Source organism: Phacochoerus africanus, chromosome 2 (genome assembly GCF_016906955.1).
Source record: "Phacochoerus africanus isolate WHEZ1 chromosome 2, ROS_Pafr_v1, whole genome shotgun sequence".
Classification (NCBI taxonomy): Eukaryota; Metazoa; Chordata; class Mammalia; order Artiodactyla; family Suidae; genus Phacochoerus; species Phacochoerus africanus.
In genome coordinates, this window is record NC_062545.1 from 98040441 (window position 1) to 98061028 (window position 20588).

General features: G+C 51.0%; 1 protein-coding gene across 1 annotated transcript in view; it reads left to right on the forward strand.

Moving 5' to 3' along the window:
• Positions 1-275: 275 nt before the first annotated feature.
• ARK2C (arkadia (RNF111) C-terminal like ring finger ubiquitin ligase 2C) overlaps positions 276-20588 on the forward strand; it is a 111082-nt gene continuing 90769 nt past the window's right edge. The window contains exon 1 of the mRNA XM_047764186.1: positions 276-384. Within this exon, the coding sequence (XP_047620142.1) occupies positions 324-384 (61 nt within the window). The 5' untranslated portion in view covers positions 276-323. The remainder of the gene's footprint in view (positions 385-20588) is intronic.

Here is a 20588-nt window from a genome sequence, read left to right on the forward strand (position 1 = left end):
GCCCGCGGTCCCCGCTGTCCCCCGCGGTTCCGGCGAGGCCGCGCCGCGCTGCGCTCCGCTCCCATTGGCTGCGCGCGCCTTTGTGTGGCGGCAGCTGCGGCCCCAGCGCCTTTGAATGTCGAGAGGGGCCGGGAAGGGAGCCTTTCCATGGGCCATCTGTCTCCCCGCCAGCCGCCGCCCCACCGCCGCCCGCGCCCCGCGCTCCGCCTCCCGCCCCGGCGGCTCCCGCAGCCCCGCCGCCGCCAGCGCCCGCGCCCCGGAGCCGCGCCACAAAGGGCCCGCGCGCAGCCGCCGCCGCCGCCGCCGCCGCGCGAGGAGCCAGGATGGTCCTGGTCCACGTCGGCTATCTCGTGCTTCCAGTGTTTGGCTCTGTGCGAAACAGAGGTATCGCTTTTTCCTTTCGGGGTCCGCTTCCGAGCATGGATCGCTGCGGGACCAGGGCGGGGGCGGGCGCCGAGGGCGGCGGGGGGCTCAGGGTAAACCCGCGAGGACGCAGAATGAGCGGTGGCTTCTCCCCTCTCCCTTTGGGGGGGACCTCCGAGTGTGGAGGTGGCCACCCTCGTGGGAGCTTTTGCGGTGAAGTTAGGGTTTGGCGGATTGAGTCCCTCCCTCCCTCCCCAGCCCCATTTTTTTTTTTTAATTCTTTGCGGCGGACGCGGTTCCCTCAAATCATAGCCCCTTCCCCCCAATACCTAGCCCTGTGTGAGCGAAGGACGGAAAGAGATACAGGACTGTGTGTGTGTGTGTGCGCGCGCTTGTGTTTGTGTGTGTGAACACACTTGGCTTTCTGTGATTTTTTTTTTTTTTTCCTTTCAGGTGTATGTGTGTTTCGTTTTATTTGTGTTTGTGTTTCTCCGTTATTTGGTCATTGATACCAATGGCTGGTTAACTGGGATCTGGCATCTGCCCTATCCCGCGCCCCAGCCCCCACATGCTCGTGGGCACTTGCACGACTTCCCGTCCCATCTTTTCCTCCTCTTTAACCCTTTTTGTGTATCGCCCTTGTACTCCCCATCCCACACCATGGTCTTTGTATGACAGTTGCATTTTTGGGTTCAAGATGCATGCGTGTGTGTGGTGTGTGTGTGTATGTGTGCGCGCCAGCCGGTGTGTGCGCTCCTCGGAGAGTCAGACATGCACTGCTGTGCACCCCTTGGGCGGGCCGGAGAGGGGTGCCGGCCCTTGGGTGTTGGGCTGTGTGTGAGGATAAGGTGGGACGCTGCCCCCAAGCCAGGCCTTTGCCCCGGGCAGGCGGGCAGGCGTTGACAAAGCAGCAGGCCGGCGCAGGCTTTGTTTTTAACTGTGATCTACGGGGTGTGTTTGCACGGTCCCCTTTCCCACATCCCCTTTTCCTTACATTCTGCTCCAACAGCTTAATTTTCCCCTCTTCTCCCCACCTCACATTGCTTCCATTTTCTTTTAATCAGAAACTCCCACCTCCCAAAGCAAATCCGAGATGCATTTAGATTCATTTTTTTTTTTTCTCTTTTTGTATTCTGCCTCTGGACTCACATTTCTCTTCTTGGAAATGTTTCTGTTATCCTCTCCCACTCCACGTCTGCTTAAATCCCTGCTGGCTGAGGCCCTCCCCCACTCCCCTCCCTCACGCACAGAATGATGTCTTCCCTTTGCGACCAGGGCTGCTGCTCCACCAAGTCCGAGTGGGGGGTGGGGTCGCGGGCCAGCGCTTTAGTGCACCCCAGGGGCCCTATTGGACAAGAGAATAAAAAGCCCAGCCCTCTTTCTTCCAGCCCAGCTGTCCCCAGCCCCTCGCCTCTCCCCAGAGCCTACAAGGCAAGGTTGGCCCTCTTAGGCCTGTTTGAACTGCAGTTTTTTTTGTGTGATGATAGAATGATGACATTCTGCATTTATCAAATCTTTTTTTTTCTTCATTGTGTAGCTCAGTGAATGGTCAACTCGCTGCTGTGTGCGCTGTGACCCTTCTGCCTCCGCATTTAGCTGTATTGTGACACCCCTCTTAACCATCTCCTGTCTCCATCTGAGGAAGGCATTGCTATTTAAGCGGCAGTATCCCCTATCTCAGGCCAGCTTAGCAGTGGGGGGCCGCGGGTGGGGTGGGTGTGTAATTATAGGAGTAGGGAGGGTTGGGTGCACTAGCCCCTGAAATGCCAACCCCTCCCCAAGACACAATTATATCTTATTACTTGGCATTTCCTTTTAAAACGGGTGTGGAACATTACACTAGGCAGAAATTCAAAAATGATTAAGAAGGATGTTGAGCCTGAAAGTATAATTATCCTGATTAAATCATTATCATCCTCATTAATACCACCGATCTCTAAATACCATTGCAGGATGCTGATTCCATGTTTTGAAATTCAAATTGCTCAGCTGCCTTTAAATTTTATTTTTAATAACTGCCCCCCCCCAAAAAAAAAACCCGCCACCCAACAAAGCAAATTCTGCCAGTCAGTCAAAGTTTACTTTCATGGCAAACACGCCCATAGGAAATGTAAGAGCTGAGGGTTAGTCGGGCTGTGGGTAAAATTTAGCAGCATGTGATAAGAATTCATGACCTTCTGATAGAGGATACTAATGCTTAACCCAACAAGATCCTAAATCACAATCTTCTTGTAAAACTATTAGGTAGCTTGCCAGCTTAAATCTGTTCTTTTTAGTTTCCATTGTAGTAGTATAGGATGTAGGCCATTTCAGAATAGATGTAGAGAAATAACCATTTTTGTATCTTCATCTTGTTTAGCCGAGTACATTGCACTGTAAATCCCTGTTAAGTGGATTCCTTTTGCTTTGGCTTGGAGGCTGTAGCACCCCATTTCCCACTTATCTGGGTGGCCATCGGCTAGCTTCCGGGCAGCACCCAGGCATAAGTGAAGAGGTTACCTTTAGTCAGGGGCCAAAAAAAAATAAAAAATAAAAAATATATATGTATATATATATATATATATATATATATATATATATCTCCACGAAAAATTGTGATGAAATGACGGTTGCTGGTACCCTGAAAATTTGATGCAAGCAGGGTCCTTGGCTTAAGGGAGAGCCATGGCCGTGGTGTCTTAATTGTTTAATTGTGCAATATCAAGAGCATCTTTGGACATCCGCCCTGGCCCTCAGAGCTGCCCCTTTAACAGCCGGCTCCCTTCTGCTCCCTCGCTGGCTAGACCTGCTTGAAAACTCAAACAAAACAGCAGCAATAAAGAAAGACTAAGGCCCCTACTTCGAGGGCCCTTCCAAAATAAAGTCCCAAGTGGCCTCCCCAGATTGCCATTTGGCAATCTGAAAAGAAAGAGAAAAGGAGAAAAGAAAAGGAAAAAAAAAAGATTCCCCAGCAAAATGGTTTTCCATTAAACAGGGATAGCGTGTTCTGCTGTGCTGAATTACTTCCTGTTCTTATTTTGTGGGTAATTTTTTCTGTATCAGATATCCTTTTGGTTGTGTATCTTTTCACCTTTTCTTGTACTAAAACTAAAGCATGATCTGTATTTTTTTACATCCCCCCAGTTGACAATGTACAGCGCTCGGTTAGAGATGTTACTCTGCTGAAACGTACTGTGCTGTGTAGCCCGGGCCATCTGCTCATTGTACGCTGCTTTTGTTCTGTTGCCCTTCGGAAGCATGGTGGGCCCAGCCTTTTTTTTTTTTTGTATCGTGTGCATGACGACATTGTTACACACAGAATCCACTAATACTAATATACAATCTCTCAATAAAGAACTAGTTTCCTATATTAACCTAGTGTGCTTTTTCTCTTGCTGTTTTCCCATTTATTGTCGTATCCTGCTCTTTAGATTCCCCCCTTGCTTTTCTATCCCCACCCTCACCCACCCACCACTCCCACCTCCCATTGTAAGATTTGAGTGAATGCCTTCTGTTTTGTTTTTTTTTTTTTGTATTTTTTTTTAAATTTTTTTTCGTGGCACAGATATGGTGACTTTAATCTCATCTAGTCCATATCTTTCTATAGTAGGTGTCTTGGGGCCGTGAGTTGGGGTGGTCAGTTGTCCTGTTACACTGAAATAGCTCTCCTGCATAGAAAGAACTCCTATCTTTGGCCACTTGGGTTCCCACCTAAGAGCCTTCACATTTCATCCTAGCTTCCAAGTTACTTGGGCACTTGGTTTATGATGCTGGCGAAGAGATGGGGATCTAACACTTAGGTGGAGAAAAGGGATACTGTTCTTAACTAGCAATCTTGTTGCATTTCAGACTGGCATTAAAAAACAAACAAACAAACAAAAAACCCAACCATTTTTAGTTGTGTTTTAACTTTTCTTTTTATCGTTTCATTGATTTACCGTCCTTAGAACTCATGCTGGGGGTGACATGTTACATGTTCCAGTTGAAGCTGTGATCTGGAATTTTAAAGTACCCTCTTCTATGTGCGTATCTAAATGGTTGAGACCTGCAGTGTAAGTTTTGCTTTGAGATCCTGCATAAGGAAGATGTTTGAAACAGAAACCAGCCGAGACCACTCCCACATTCATCCCAGGGATAGCAGCCTGACCTGCTACTGTCGGAATAAGAGGGTCTGTGCCCTCTGCAGACTGTGAGCCAGTTAAAGCTGATTACAGCCTAGTTTCCTGACAGCTGCCTCATCTGTGGCTGGCAGTTCCCCTCTCGAGAAAGAAAGCCAGATCTCTGCCATTGTCAAAGTGTGTGTATGTGTATGTTTGGTGGCGAGGGAAGGAAGTCAGGACCTACCCCAAAATTGAATTGGAAGAAGAGCCCTTAAAATATATCTTTTCCCATAATTACGTTTGAGGAGCCAGTGGAGAGGCATTTTTTTCCCCCAGAGTGGCACCCAAATTCAAGCATTTGTCAATTACACCTATTCAATTTCAGCCTAGAACAAGCCTTGCTAAATGAAGCATTTTAGTCTCTGAGGAAATTAGTTGATGAAAGAAATTCACGGTTCCTTCAAAGGGTCATCATTTTGGAGCCTCTCTTCCTTGGGCCAAGGTACCTCCTCCTGCTCCCGGGGGCTGTCTCTCAAGCTTGCCCCTGCCCTCTGCCTGAGATCCTGCCCCAGGCAGGGGCACCCCAGCCTGACCACAGTGCTTCCTAGACTTCTTTGTGGTTTGGTGCGGCTTTCCTCTCCCCCATGGCTGCCCCTTTCTGCTCTGGCCCTTTGTTCTCATGCTCTCTCCAGCCCTGGTGGGAAAGCTGAGCTGATTTACTGTGACACATGGACATCCATGCGGGTTCCCAGCAGAGGAACTGCATGCTGTAGTTTGTGCAGGAAGGGATATGCAGGCCCTCGAGGATTTGGTTTCTCCCTGCTCCTTCTCCTCCTCCTCCTTCTTTTCTTTTAGTTTTCATGAAACTTTTAATTTGGTTCTTTAGTTTGAGAAAGCAAAATAAACCATCCCTCAACCAACCTCAACAGTAAGGAAAACTACTCCACATCAGGTGATGGCCCTCATTTTTGTCCTAGAGAGTAGGGACTCACTAGATTGCTATTAACCAACTCTAAGATTTTATTTCTTTAAATTAATGTTATATGTGTTGGAATTCTTTGGTCAGGACATTTCGAGGATGGTTTAGTAACCTGGTAATAATACAGAAATTTAGTGGGTTGGAGTTCCCACTGTGGCATCATGGGTTAAGAATCCAACTGCAGCAGCTTAAAGAATCTGGTGGGTTAAAGGATCCGATGTTGCCACAGCTTTGGCAGAGGTTGCAGCTGTGGCTTGGATTCAGTCCCTAGCCTGGGATCTTCCATATGCAGCCATTAAAAACAAAAAATTAAATTAAAAAAAAGAAAGTCAGTGCATTAATGGGAGTCATGTTTTAGCAATTTATCAAATACATACTATATTTTTGCCAGATTGTCAGAATAAACATATTTATCTGAAGGAGCCTTTCCTCTGATGGATGGTCCAGTCATTACACAGCCATGGTACATTATAATCTGCTCTCTCAGCCAACGGACATGTACATTTAACTCTAAGATTTTGGAAAAACCATCTGTTTTTATACCAGACTTTGTAATAAGGTGGAATGCAGTTCTTGTTTATAATTCTTCTTTATGAACAAGAGAACTTCTCTCCTGAATCTAGTATCAAATAAGGCTCAGTTGATTGAAGAGCTTTCTTAAAATTAGTGAGCTTTCTATAAATTAGTGAGTACTATTAATCACTCAAGGTTAAGGTGGAAGGCCACCAAGATGCTCCAATATGCAAATAACAGAGGAGTTCCCATTGTGGCTCAGTGGTTAATGAATCTGCCTAGGAACCAGGAGGTTGTGGGTTTGATCCCCGGCCTTGCTCAGTGGGTTAAGGATCCAGCGTTGCCGTGAGCTGTGCTGTAGTTCACAGATGTGGCTTGGATCCTGAATTGCTGTGGTTCTGGTGTAGGCTGGTGGCTACAGCTCCGATTGGACCCCTAGCCTGGGAACCTCCATATGCTGTGGGTTTGGCCCTAGAAAAGACAAAAAGACAAAAAACAAAAACAAAAACAAAAAAAAACAGAGACTAGACCATCTCTTGCCTCTCTTCCTTTTGTAGTTTACTCAGCTCCTGCATGAACTCCCACATACCCCCATCTTGAAACAAGTAGTTGGAAAACGTAATGGTTTTCTGGGCTAGGGAAGCAACAGCTCCTTGCTGGATCCAACTTCAGTGTGAAACCCTGGCCAGGAGACACAGGCCCTTGACTGTGTCACTCAGGGAGTGACTTCGGATGTCTTAGTCCGACCTGACCATGGTTGCTCAAATATGCCTTGGTTTCTCAGTGCATCTGAATAGCTCTTTAAAAATTCTTGGCTTAACATGACATGAATGTGAACTAGCATTTATTGGTATGGCTTGGCCACAGATAAACCAATATACTTCTAAGAATCAGAGGCGAAGGCTTACCTTAGAGAAGCTTGGATTTTCTGGATCATTTAAGAACTGAAAGCAAACATTTATAACCCCAGAACTGAACCACTTGAAATGTCTGCATTTTCATGTATTCGGTCATTCATTCATTCACTGACTCACTTGTTTGTCCATTTAGTTAGTGAGTGCTCATTGAATATGACTTGGGTCGGAGGGAAGGGGGATGTGAAAGCAGTATAGGACCTGCATGCCTGCCCTCCTGAGGCTTATGCTGAGGCTAGGAGATGAATGCATGGGAAACCAGATGCTATTGAAGACCTTCTGTGCCATGGTACCCAAATGAATGGCAGGACATCCTGATTCACGGTGAGGTGGGAAGAGCTTGGAGCAGTCCAAGGGTTGAGTCCTGGCCCAGTCTTGACCCGACAGAGTAAACTTAGGCCACTGCTCTGAGCATCATCTCAACAATGACTGTCCTTATCCCTACTAATAGGGTGTGTGTCGACTCAAAGGCACTTGGCACAGAGCAGGTGCCTAAGGCCTGCTGGGTGGCTGCCCTTATTTCCACAACTGTGGGAATTTACTGGCCAAGGGATTTAAAGTCAGGAATGACTTACTGAGGAATTGGGGTTGAGATGTGCCTTGGGGTTGAGATGTGTTAGGTATGCAGGAGGAAGAGGACTGAGGACTCGAGGTGGGGCTGGGGAAAGAGTGAGGCTTTGGTCAAGGCTGGGTGGCTTCTGCTGATTTAGCAAGAACAGAAAGTTCTTATGAGGAGACATGTCTGTGTGTGTGTGTGTGTGTGTGTGTGTAGGGCTATGTGTGTAGGCCTATTGCCTTGCACAGCTACAAGAGGCACTGGGCCCACTGTTCTGTCTTTGAATGATTCGACCAAGAGTACAACTCCAGGAGCTAAGCAGCATGAGGTTGGGAGAATATGGGAAAAAAAGGCTGGAAGATATTCTGAAGCTAGTTTCTGAAGACCTTCGGAAGCTCCAGTGGAGTTTGGATTTGCTCCTTTGGCCGCCAGGGGCTCTCTGGGAAGAGTGGTGTTTCCATGACTTATTCTGGCAACTGATGACAGAGGGGTAAGCCCAAGGGGCTGAGCCAGGGAGGAGGCCGTGGGTGGGCTTCCAGGAGTGTTGGAAGCCCAAACTAGGGATCTGGGGAAGGAAAAGGGAAACTCACAGGAAGGGCTGTAGTATAAGAGGAAGTAGGCAGAACTGAGTCCATGTGGAGTGGCTGAGGGGCAGGGGGTGTCTGCGGGTACCTGGGACAATGTAAGACCATGAAGACCAGCAGGGAAGATGGGAAGAACAGACAGTTTTGGGGAGAAGTTAGGTCCATGTGCAGATAAACAGAATTTGGGATGCTGAAAGTGGCAGAGGGAAGGGGTCCGTGGCAATGTCTTGGGATTTCAGACCCCTAGTACCGGGATGGAGTAGGAAATTAATTCCAATAACAAAAATTTCTCATGTTTCCATGACACACCCTTATAAAACTCTCTGCCATGCCTTATTTGGCTCTGCCCAGGTAGCTTTAGTCATGCAGGCCATATACTCGGCAACCTCGCTGACAACCCTGACCCTCCCTCCCTGAAAGCTGTGTCTCCATATCTCAGTTTGAACAACTTTGATCACATTCTCCTCCTGAAAGACCCCAAGGTAGGCAGGTGGCAGGATTACTGCCTCCACAGATTTGCAAAAAGGTCAACCCTATCCACATGAGGAGGAGATGGAGGGAGCCCCCTTGGGTCGCCGAGTAAGGGATAAGGGTGGGGCAGGGGTGTGGCAGCTGGGGACCAGGGCAGGGATTCAACGTCAGGATGGGTCTCTTCTGCAGAGAGCAGACTTCCCCTGATTCCAAGCTCTTTCTCTTCTCTTCTCTTATTTCCTCTTCCACACAGCCTGGGAGGAGGTAACTGGGGACCAGAGGAGGCAACTGAGGCCAGGGGTGGGGAAAGTCGCCCCTTGCGCGCCCCCAGCTAGGAAATGGCTGAGCCAGAAGTGGACACCAGGTGACTGGCTGGCTGGCCGCATCCCTGTGCTGGCTGAGGCTCCCTGCATTGTCCACCACGGCCTGCACACTGGTAGGAATCCTCTTGAAACCAAGACAAGCACTGGAAAAAAACCCCTACTCTTCCTCCATGTCTGGGGGTGGGGGTAGGCTCCAATTTGTCCAAATTGGGAGAGGCCTCTGCGCAGCTGGCAGCCGGCCAAGCAGCAAGGTCGGTTCCACCCCCAACCTGGCGTCCCCACCTCCTGGAAGGGGAGGCTGAGAGACAGGGCAGGTGCATGGGGAACCAGAGATGCCCCTGGGTGGGAAATGAGCCGGGGCCAGAAATGAGTGAGTCCGTTAGCCTGCAGACTCCGGCTCTGAGGATGCCTGGCTGGCTTAACCGGGATGGGGGACTGAGGACTGTGCTGATTGCCGCAGAAATACCCAGTTGTCACTGCGCCTCAAGGTTCTCAAGTCCTCAGCACGTCTCCCATGCCTTCTTAGGTCATCTTGATGTCTTCGTAGATTCTATCTAGGTTATATCACAAAGTAATAGACTCGCATTTTGGAAAGTTTAGAAAATCAACCAAAACGGGCAAAAAAATCGCTTACAAGTCTTCAGTGATCACTTTAGTGAAAGGCCCTCCACGTTTTTGTTCAAACACGTACACGCATTTTGTGCAGTGCTGTAAACACAGCAATGTATACTTTTGCATTCTCCAGCTTTAAAAATTTAGCAGCCGGAAAGCCTTTCCATGTTTTGCTAGTTGTCTTCACGAGCATCACTTTGAATGGCTGCACCATATTCCACTTGAAGGGTGGCTCTGCGCTCAGGCTCAGGTGGTGTGATGCAACCAGCCATGCCTGCTGGTCTCCTTGCCACCTCCCCTGGGCTGCTGTTTGGCTCTGAGCGGGGAAGGGGAATTAGTGGAATCTGGCAGCTCCCAGGCCTCCCTGCTCACTGCCAGTCCCCTCCATCAACAGGCCCAAAGCGGGGAAAGGCAGGACAGAAAAGAGGACCAGAGGAAGGATGATTTGAATACATTCTTCTGAGAGCTGGGTTCTGGCCTTCGTTTTGCTACAGACCCACTGAGATCTTGAGTAAGTCAGTTTCCTCTGCTGGGTCTCAGTTTCCCCATCAGTCAAGAGGGCATTGTTTCCACCTTACAGGCTTGTCACCTGAAGCGAGAAGCCAGCCAGAGGCAGCAGCAACAACAGTTTTTTAGGAGCTGGTGCTGAGACAGGCCGAGCAGGACCCTGGGCACAGCCCTGCTTCAAGGCACCTCTGCCCATAACACCCCGTGGGCCTTGTTGGCCAGTCTGATTGCTCTGGGCCTGAGCTTCCTATCTGTCAAGGGAGATGACTGGCCTAATTGCCCCTTCCTGCTTCAAAAAAACTGATATCCTCTTGATGAGGGGAACTTATTTTCACCACCTTTTTGCCTTTTCCCTGGGCAGCAGCTGAGTGCTCACTCGGTGCTCAGTAGAAGGACCCAGACGCCCTGTGCACGGAAGGGGACAACCGTGACTCCTGGTGGCTCCATCTCAGGCAGTGAGCACAGGGAATTCTGAGCCTCGGTTCGGCTGCTTCTTGGAGCTGCTCGTGTTCTTGCTTGGCCTCTGAGCGAGAACTTCCCTGGGGCTTCACTGCTTACCAATGCTGTCCTTTCCTTTAAACACCTCCCTGAGGTGTGCCACCATGGGGCAGCAGGAGAGCCAGCCCTCTAGGAAGTCACCTGTGTGTTGCGTGTTCCATGGGGCAGACCAGTTCCTGCCCTGAGCAGGGCTCAGCCGCTCCCCCAGGAAGGGGGGAGGTGGTGGCCACTGTTCACCCCGAGTCTAGAAGAGGAAGTGGTGGCTGCTGACTCAGCACCAGCCTGCGGAGTGGAGAGGGGGTGGAGGAGCTCTCTGAGGCCGGGAGGAAGTCAGAATTCAGCCAACACCTGTCTCAAGGAAGGGCAGGAAGCTTCTGAACAGCTGCTCCTCCTTCTCTGGGGCTGTGGGTGGGAGGGAGGGGGGCGGAGGCCCTCTGGAGGCTTCCCCTCCCCCCATAGCCACCATGTTGGGCTCCAGCTCTCGTCCCCCAGCTGCCAGGGCCTCCAGGCCACCCCCTTTTCATGGCTCCGGGCCCCCCACAATGCCGCCTGCCCCTGCCGCCCTGCACGTGACTCCCCTCCTAGAACAATTACTCTGCTCCCAAACTCTGTGGGTGCTAATGGGTGAATGTTGCTACCTCCCAGGGCTGGGGATCCTGGCCTTCCTTAAGCCAAAGGGTGGGCTTCCTGTGGCGCCCTCAGTCTCCATGTGTTTCTCTGGGAGGCGGGAGCTGGCCTGCGCAGGCCTAGCCCTCCACCAGCATGGCCCTGCCCACCAGAGCTGAGAAGTCCAGAGTCCCCTCCTTCAAGGTGTTTGGAACTGCTGGTCACTCCTGGCCCAGCAGCGTGTGTGCCCAACTTGTCACTGAGGGAGGGAGACAAAATAGGCAGCTGGGCAGAGCCTCAGCCCTGTTTCAGGGTGTTTGTCATCCGAGACCCTCGTGGACACCAGGGCAGGGGGCCCAGGCTTGGCCTCACCTCTGATGGACGCCCACCTCTCGGGACATAGGAAGGAGTTGGGCAGGAGGACATAGGAAGGAGTCGGGCAGGAAGATGGGTTCAGCCCGCTGGTCTGCAGGGAAGCTAGGCCAGGGGGCAGCTCCTGCCTGATTTCTTTTGACTGAAGGGCAACGGAGGCTGCCCCAAGCAGGGATGCTGGGAAGCAGGGTGGCCCAGAGGCAGAGCTGAATTCAGAAGGGAGGGAAAGCATAGGTAGTAAGAGGCCTTGGGAGGCAGCTGGGAACCCTGGGCCCTGAGGAATTCAGCCTCACCCCACCCAGGAGGAGTAGGGCTGCAGGAGGGGTGAGGGGCAGAGAGGTCACAGGGTGGGGGGTGTGTGTGTAAAGGGAGCAACAGCCATCAGCCCTCACATGGGCAGGTGAGCCAGGAATTGATGGAGAAGGCGGAAGAGGAGCCCAGACACAATACTGGGCTGACATTTCCCCAGCCCATCTGCATCCCACTCTGAAGGGTCTCTGAGCGGAGAGCTTCCCCCAGGAGAGAGGTGGAGGAAAATGGGGGCAGAAGGATGGGAGGGTGGGAGGAGGAAGTTGGGGACATGCGCTCTCATCACTGTCCCCCATATCTCAGCAGGAAGCACCCATCTTTTAGGCCCTCACTAAGTCTGTGCTTGTGCCTGCAGAGTCCTGCCTTGTGCTTGCCTGGGTGGGTGGGCCTGGCCCTCCCTCTGGGAGCATCCAGACTGGTTGGGAGATGCACAGATGTGCAACAGACAAAGGGAAGAACCCTTGACATGGGGCAAAAAAAGTCCTTGCCACACGCAGAATAAACAAAACAAGGTTTTCAGGTTTTTTTTTTGCTAAATTTGGGTAAAAGGAAATTTTTGTATAAAACTAAACAAGGAGTTCTCATGCCACCAGTTATGAATTTTGCATTAACTTTTGCGTGAAAACATAGGACATCAATGACAAATTTCATTGGGGCCGTCCAGGCCAGGCCACATGTCCCTATGGCTGGGAGGCTGGGGTCATTTCACACCCCTCTGACACTTAGGAAGATTGTGAACCATGCTCTGGGTGGTCCACGATCTCCTATTTGCGGAAGTGGAACCCAAGCCTGTGCAGTGGCGAGTCACAAAGCCAGCTCCTAAAGGCCTCTGTCAGGACTAGGACACAGGTGACTTAACCCTGAGGACCAGTGCTCTTCTTGGGTCTTGATTCAAGGCCACCTGGAGGTGGCCTGAGCTCCAGCAGGATGATCAAGGGGCACTTTGTTGGGGGCCGGGGGCATGACTGGGCAAGGCTGAAGATAGCATGGCATTTAAATGGGCCCAGGGAGGAAGGGCGGCATTTCAACACAGTGGCCGATTCACATGTGTCCCTAGTCTGCAGAATCAAAGCCAGGAGTGGAGCCATGGGCTGAGAGAGGAGGGCAGCAGACTGAGACGAACCCCATGAACAGATGTGGAACGGGGGCCTTCCTGTGGGGGACATCAGCAGGGGGCTGTCCCTGATATTGTAAGGACTCTGTATTTCCCATTGTGGTAAAATATATGTTGCATAGAATTTGCTACTTTAACCACTTTATAGTGTACAGTTCATCATGTTGTACCACCATTACTGCCTTTTACTTCGAAAACTTTTTCATCACCCCCACAGCAGAAACTCAAGGCCCCCTTGACCTTGAGGTCTGCTCCCAGGCCTCCTCCGGGATGATAGGGGAGACTAAGGGGTAGCAAGGAAGGCACAGGTTTGGGCCTCAGGGCTCAATCCTGGTCTTGCCACCTCATTTGGATGACCTCTCTGACCTTCAATCTCTTTATTGGAAAAAATGGAGATACTTATTAATACCAGTGTCATGGGGAGGTAAGGGTGAAAAAGACAGTTAGGATACACAGAAAGTACAAGACACATGAAACCCTAGGAAGCGCTTAGCAAAAGATGGTCATTCTCCAGATGAATGGGTTAAGAAGATGTGGTACATATACACAATGGAATACTACTCAGCCATCAAAAAGAACAAAATAATGCCATTTGCAGCTACATGGATGGAACTAGAGACTCTCATACTAAGTGAAGTAAGTCAGAAAGAGAAAGACAAATACCATATAATATTACTTATATCTGGAATCTAATATATGAACCTATCTACAGAAAAGAAACAAACTCATGGACATGGAGAACAGACTTGTGGTTGCCAAGGGGGAGGGGGAGAGAGTGGGATGGACTGGCAGTTTGGGTTAATAGATGCAAACTATTGCATTTGGAGTAGATAAGCACTGAGATCCTGGTGGATAGCACAGGGAACTATATCTGGTCCCTGTGGAACATGATGGAGGATAAGGTGAGAAAAAGAATGTATGTAGATGTATAGCTGGGTCATTTTGCTGTACAGCAGAAATTGACTGAACATTGTAAATTAACTATAATAAAAAAATCTTAAAAAAAAAGATGGGGAGTTCCCATCATGGCTCAGCGGAAATGAATCTGACTAGAATCCATGAGGATGCCTGTTCCATCCCTGGCCTCAATCAGCAGGTTAAGGATCTAGTGTGCTGTGGCTTGGTGTAGGCCAGTGGCTACAGCTCTGATTTGACCCTAGCCTGGGGACCTCCATATGCCGTGGATGCAGCCCTAAAAAAAAAAGGTCATTCCCAGCCCCCCCACTCCCTTGTCCCCTCTGAACACACGGCCTCTCCCTGTTTGTTTGGGCCTGAACAGTCTAAAGTGTTGAAAGGAGCACAAAGGGGACAGATGAGAAAGGGCCGGGCATGTTTCAGCTTCACTGGGTAAGAAGTTACTGACCATCAACTTTGGCCTGTGGGCAACCAAGGCACAGACAGCGTCTGGCCCGCACCCTAGCTAGGGAGACCCCTGCGCACCCCTGGAGGGGTTGGAGAATTCACAGACTGGGCTGCACTGGGAGTCAGGCCAATGATCTTGCTGGCTGGAAAGCATGGCTCAGCCTGGAGGCAGCTGGCCAGAATTGGTGCCTGAGTATGGGGAGTCACTGGGGCCTGGCAAAGTCAGGAGGGCCTCCTGGAGGAGGCAGATCTGAAGCTATTCCCTGAAGAGGGAGTGAGCCGAAGTTTGCTACTGGGGGAGCTATCAGACCAGCCTGCCTCCTGAACCTCTCCCATGGAGGCCCAGATCTGATCCAAGAGGCGAATGTTCAGAGTCCTGTGGCTGTCACCTTGTCTGATTTTTTTCTTTTTTTTTTTTCCAGAACATCAGGCCTTCTCATCTCATTGTCATCCCACCCATGCCAGTCTCCCTCTTCCGTGCTATCCCTTGGTCCCGACCATTTCCTCTATAATCCGCTGCCCCCTCCTGCCCTCTGCCCAGCCGGACTGCCTGAGTGCTCCCACAGGTCAACCTATCATCCACAGGGAGGGCCACACAGAGGGGGAGGCTGCCCGCAGGGGGCTGGGGGTTCATTGCCTTCGGGAAATGATTCTGCTTCCTGCCAGGTGGAGTGAGGGTCAAAAGGGACAGTGGATGGGGCACACCCACCATGACTCCTGGCACAGAGCATGGAGCTACGCTTATTAGCATATGTGGCTTCCTGCTAGGGTGTCGCCACATGCAGAATCCCCTGACTGCTATTAAGAGGCACTTTGAATTTGATATGGAGAACAAAGGTTAGGGGAAGAAACTTCTCTGAGCCTCAGTGTTCTCATCTGTGAAATGAGAACAGTCCTAGTAACCCTTGCAACAGGCTTATAATGAGGGTCACGCATGATCACAGATCTGTTCAGCTGACCTACTGGACATGCACCGAGTGTCTGCACTGGACCAGGCGCCCTGCCATGTGCTGGAGACTCGGGGATGAGAACAACATGAGCAGCAGCAGGTGCACAGGTAGCACTTGCTCTGTGACAGGTGCTCTCATCAGCACTTTAAAGAGATGGAGTCTCGTGGGAAACAGACATATGAACCATTGGGAAAGTCTGATTTGAGATACATGCTGGGTGTTCTCACAGGAGAAGCTCAGGCTGAGCTGAGTCTTGACGGATGTGTGGGGCTGACCAGGAGGGGAGGCAGGGGCAGGCTATCACAGGCCAAGGTGCTGAGGAACTGAGTACTGCAGAGGGGATGGGGGGAGGTGGTGAATGTCCTGTGGGGTAACTGGGCCCTTGTCATTCCTAATTGTCCACAGAGCAATGTTGCCTGTTGATCAGCATTGCTGGGGGCTGATTGGCCTTTGTCAAGAATGACAGGCAGGGAGTTCCTATTGTGGTACAGTGGAAACAAATCCAACTAGTATCCATGAGGATGAGGGTTCGATCTTTGGCCTTGCTCGGATCTGGCATTACCATGAGTTGTGGTATTGGTTGCAGATGCAGCTTGGATCTGGTGTTGCGATGGCTGTGGCTGTGGCTGGCAGCTGCAGCTCCTATTCAATCCCTGACCCGGGAACTCCATATGCTGCAGGTGCGGCTATTTAAAAAAAAAAAGTTTCTGCAAAAGGGTTATGTATTCCAACAACTTGGAAAATGCTGCATAGTAGACCCCTGACTCAGGGAGTCTCAATGTCTATTAGCTTATTAGCTCCTAGAATTATGTTTTGAACTGGGTGCACAGTTTGGTAAATGCTGATCTGGAGGCTGGGTCATCTAGCTCATGACTGGCTAAAAGCAACACCTTATACTGAGGGAACATCATCTGAGATGTCTGAGTCTGAGAAAAAGGCCCAAAAGAAAAAGATGGGTCATCAGTGGGTGACTGTTTGTCTCAGATTCCCCCCCCTCCACCAGTCCAGCCTTCCCCCCAGCAGTGCCATCCTTACCTGCTAAAGAGAAGGTGCTAAGATCAGGAGGTCACTGGGGAGCCGGTCACTCACTCCCAGAGACACCCTTGCTGGCCACCCAGAGAACCTCTGCCAGTAGCCAGGTAGCTGCATTCCCTGGAGGAACTCCGGCCCCTGGAGGGCCTGGGCCAGTCTGCTCAGGACTTCCCTCCCACCTTCTTGTGTTTATGACCTTGTCCAGGTTCCTTGGGTGGCTTTCTGCCAGTCCTCACCCCCACCGTGAAGCCACAGCTACATTTGATACCGCACATGGCACTCGATGTGCACGTAATTGTGTATCTAGGTGCTCAGCCCAACATATGCCCCATCCCCACACAGTCCCGTGCCAGACACCATTACACACTCTCACACAGGTCTGCACACACTCGCTTACGTCAGCAATCCACACACTGACACTTGTAAACCTCTGTGCTGGACTAGAACATGCAGCACAGCACAGATGACAACAGAGGCACACAGCCACTTGCCACTCATGTGAATACACACAGGGACAACTGTGATACCCACACACGTTATCTCCGGAAACACAAGCTTATGTGTCTCCAGATGGAACTCCTTCCCCTTCTTTCTACTGACATGTCTTCTGAGCCCCAGGAGGTGGACACCGTCCCTGAATTCACACAATTTATGTCCCAACAAGGAGGAGTTCCATTGTTGCTTAGAAGGTTACAAACCTGAGTAGGACCATGAAGATGTGGGTTCGATCCCTGGCCTCTCTCAGTGGGCTAAGGATCTGGCATTGCTGTGACTGCAGTATAGGTCGCAGACGCCACTCGGATCTGGTGTTGCTGTGGCAGTGGCTGTGGCTGGCAGCTGCAGCTCTGATTTGACCCCTAGCCTCGGAACTTCCATATGCCGCAGATGCAGCCCTAAATAATAATAATAATAATCCCAACAAAGAGATGGAAGCCTTCAGCCAGGGTAACACCATCTGGCCTGAGCATAGTCATGTGCACCACCAGGCTGGCCGAGTTCAGGAACGTATGCCTGTGTCCTCAGTTGTCACAGTCCTCAGGCTCTACTGTCTCCACAGGCCTTTGTGGCCCAGGAGGAGCAGTGGCCTGTGTGGGCTACGGAGGGAGGCACTGTTGATTTGCTGTGGTCTCCACTGGAGCTGCCCAGTGATGGATGAAACTAGTGTCACATAGCTCCTTTGGGATGGGATGCCAGGTGGCCTGGGGGCTTTGTGTAGGAGGCCAGGCTCCAGTTGGAGTCGAAGGCTGAGGTCCAGGTCAGTAGGAGGTGAGAAACCGGAGGGTACCCAGGTAGGAGGCCAAAAGGGGGGCACAGAGGAGAGAGCACAGCTCGTGGCCCCCAGCCTGAGACCCAGGGCAGTGGTTAAGGGGGCAGCTTAGGCAGAGGTGGAAGAAGAGAGGTGGAGACGGGAAATGGCCAGCAGCCCTGCTTAGCTGGGGTCTCCACCCTGAATGTGGTCCTAACGCCCAGAAGACTCCTCAGCCAGGGCTCATCCTCTGTGTGCGGGTGGCTAGGGAATTAAATAGACCATGTGGTATTAATGGTGCCGCCCCGTTTTATAAAGGGCCCTAACAAGCTGGTGAGCCAGGCACACTCAGTCTTATTTACGGCCGTTATTATTTCTCTGACATTGAGATTAATTTGACGATAGCTGTTTATAAGCTCTTCTATCATCAGATGGGCCCATTACCTGGGAGGAGAGGAAGGCTGGATTTAATTTGTGAATAGTTGCTGGATTCTCCTGTTCCTGGAGTGCGTGTGGGTGTCACAGCCATAAATCATGGAAGGCACCAGCAACACTGAGACCAGAGGTCCGGGAGGTGCCCGGATCGCAGTCTGCTGGAAAGGGATGTCCCAGCAGGTGGCTGGGTCTGTAGACCTGAGCGGCCAGGTGGACACACGTCATCCATACTGGGAGAGACCTGGGACATCACCTGGCCAAGGAGCTTCAGACTCTAGAGTCTACACCAAGTAAGAATCAACTGGAGGCTTGGTAAAACAGATTCCTCTAGATCTACAGGGTCACCGTCTCTTGGGGCTGGGGTTTGGGACTTTCCTGAGTCTGGAATTTTCTCAGAGGAGGCCTGCCCGGTATAGTCCTGGCTCCATGAGCCTTACCTGGGTTCCCCCTGCTCTAGGCACAGCCTCCTTCCCTGGGTGTCCACAGAGAAAAGGATGGGAGAAGGGCTGGCAAGAAACAGACCCCAGGTGAAAAGCTAAGCGGTTGGGTGTGAGCAAAATGGTAACATCAGCAAATGCTGTCTTTTTCCTCCCACGGAGCACAGCCCCACCCTGCACTGCCACCTGAGGCTGTGAGACCTTCCGCATCAGCTCAGGAGGGGCACGTTGGGGGCTTCCAGGCACCGTCTCTCTGTCTCCTTATGTTGATCTTTGGGTTACTTTTAATTAATTAATTATTTTTTTTGCTTTTTAGAGCTGCACCCGTGGCACACGGGGGTTTCCGGGCTAGGGGTCTAATTGGAGCTACAGCTGCCAGCCTACGCCACAGCCACAGCAATGCGGGATCCGAGCCCGCATCTGCAAACTACACCACAGCTCATGGCAACGCCGGATCCCCAACCCACTGAGAAAGGCCAGGAATCAAACCCATAACTTCATGGTTACCAGTTGGATTCGTTTCCACTGTGCCATGATGGGAACTCCTGGGTTACTTTTTATTAAACCCAGTTGAAAGAGAAGAAACTGAGGCTCGGGAAGGGGAAGTTTTAAATTTCACGGCCTGGATGAGTTCCTGCTGTGGCTCAGCAGTAATGAACTTCACTAGTATCCATGAGGATTAGGGTTCGATCCCTGGCCGCACTCAGTGGGTTAAGGATCCAGTGTTGCCATGAGCTGTGGTGTAGGTTGCAGATACGGCTCGGATCCCACGTTGCTGTGGCTGTGGCTGTAGCTGTGGCCGTGGCTGTAGCTGTGGCCAGCAGCTGTAGCTCCGATTCAACCCCTAGCCTGGAAACTTCCATATGCTTCGGGTGTGGTCCTTAAAAAAAAGTAAAAGTAAATAAATAAATAAATTTCATGGCCTGGAAACTGAGACTGGGTTTCAATTGAGCTGGGACACCAGATCCCGTGTATGACAAGAGGCAGTATTCCCACCCTGGGGACAGGGCCTGGCCGTCGAGCTGCACACACTGGACTCTGCATCCCTCCACAGACAGTGAGTCTATGGTGTGTGAGGGGACAGGGTCCTTGAGAACTCGAGGTAGTCAAGGGGTGCCCCTGCTCCTGAGTAGTCTTCCTCCATGGGGGCTGCCTTTCGGGGGCCCCTAGAGCCCAGTGCCACCGATCTTTATCCACTTGCGCTCTGGCAGACCCTGCCACTGCAGGCGGTGGGGGAGATGGTCGTGGGGTAGGGGGGACTGACTCACACACATAACACCTGTCCTGTTGTCATGGAGGTTGGGGCCATGGCCGTGACCTTGCCCCTTGCCGTTCCTTGCAGTCTGGAAGGCAGTCTTATGTCCTCTGCCCTCCCAGAACCTGGCCTTTCCTCTCCCATCACTGAGTCACCTCTGCAGGGATCTCTGGGCACTTTTGAGCATCCTTTAGGCCAAGCATCCCCAGTTCCTCTGAGGTCTTTAGTTCCATCCAGCTGCTGACCTTGATAAACTCCAGCTTGCCAAAGCCCATAATATGGGAAGGAAGCCAGTACGGACTCCCATCAGATGCCCTCATTTCTTAGAAAATGCACATTTCTGCTGATGTAGCCCAAGTTTGCCTCGGATGTTTTGAGCACACATCTCCTTATTATTGAGGTCAATTTATGCAAACCTGAACTCTCAAATCTGGTAACACCTGTTTGGAGACACTATGTCTTCACCTTGTGGAGTTAATTTATTTGGGTGGGTATAAGTCTGGCTCTGGTGCCAGAGACTCAAAATAAAAGTGGCTTAAAGGGGGTACCAAGTGTTCTCTTGTGACACAGTGGGTTAACGATCCAGCTCTGCCACTGCAGTGAATTGGGCCACTGCTGTGATCTGGGTTCAAACCCTGGCCCAGGAACTTCCAAATGCTGTGGGCGTGGCTGGGGAACAGGTCCCAGCTGTCTCAGAATGGCCTGGAGTTAGTAGTCCTGGGTAGGCATGGGGGGCAGGTGTTGATGTCAAGGATGCAAGAGCCTCTTCTCTTCTTGCTCCACCTTCCATGGGGTACAGCCCTTTTCTGCATGTCCAGGATGGTTCACCCCACATCCACTTTCTAAGCAGCAGGAAGGAGGAAGAAAGGGCAGGAAGAGTATAACAGATTGCTGCTTGGCCCCCCTGATGGTTACCCATTGTCCAGAACTTGGTCATATGACTGCACATGTTTGCAAAGGAGGTTGGGAAATGTAGTTTTTATTCTGGAAGGCCATGTGCCCAGCTAAATTTGAGGGTTCTCATACCATAGAAGGAGAGAACAAATATTGGAAGACAACTTAGCATCTCTG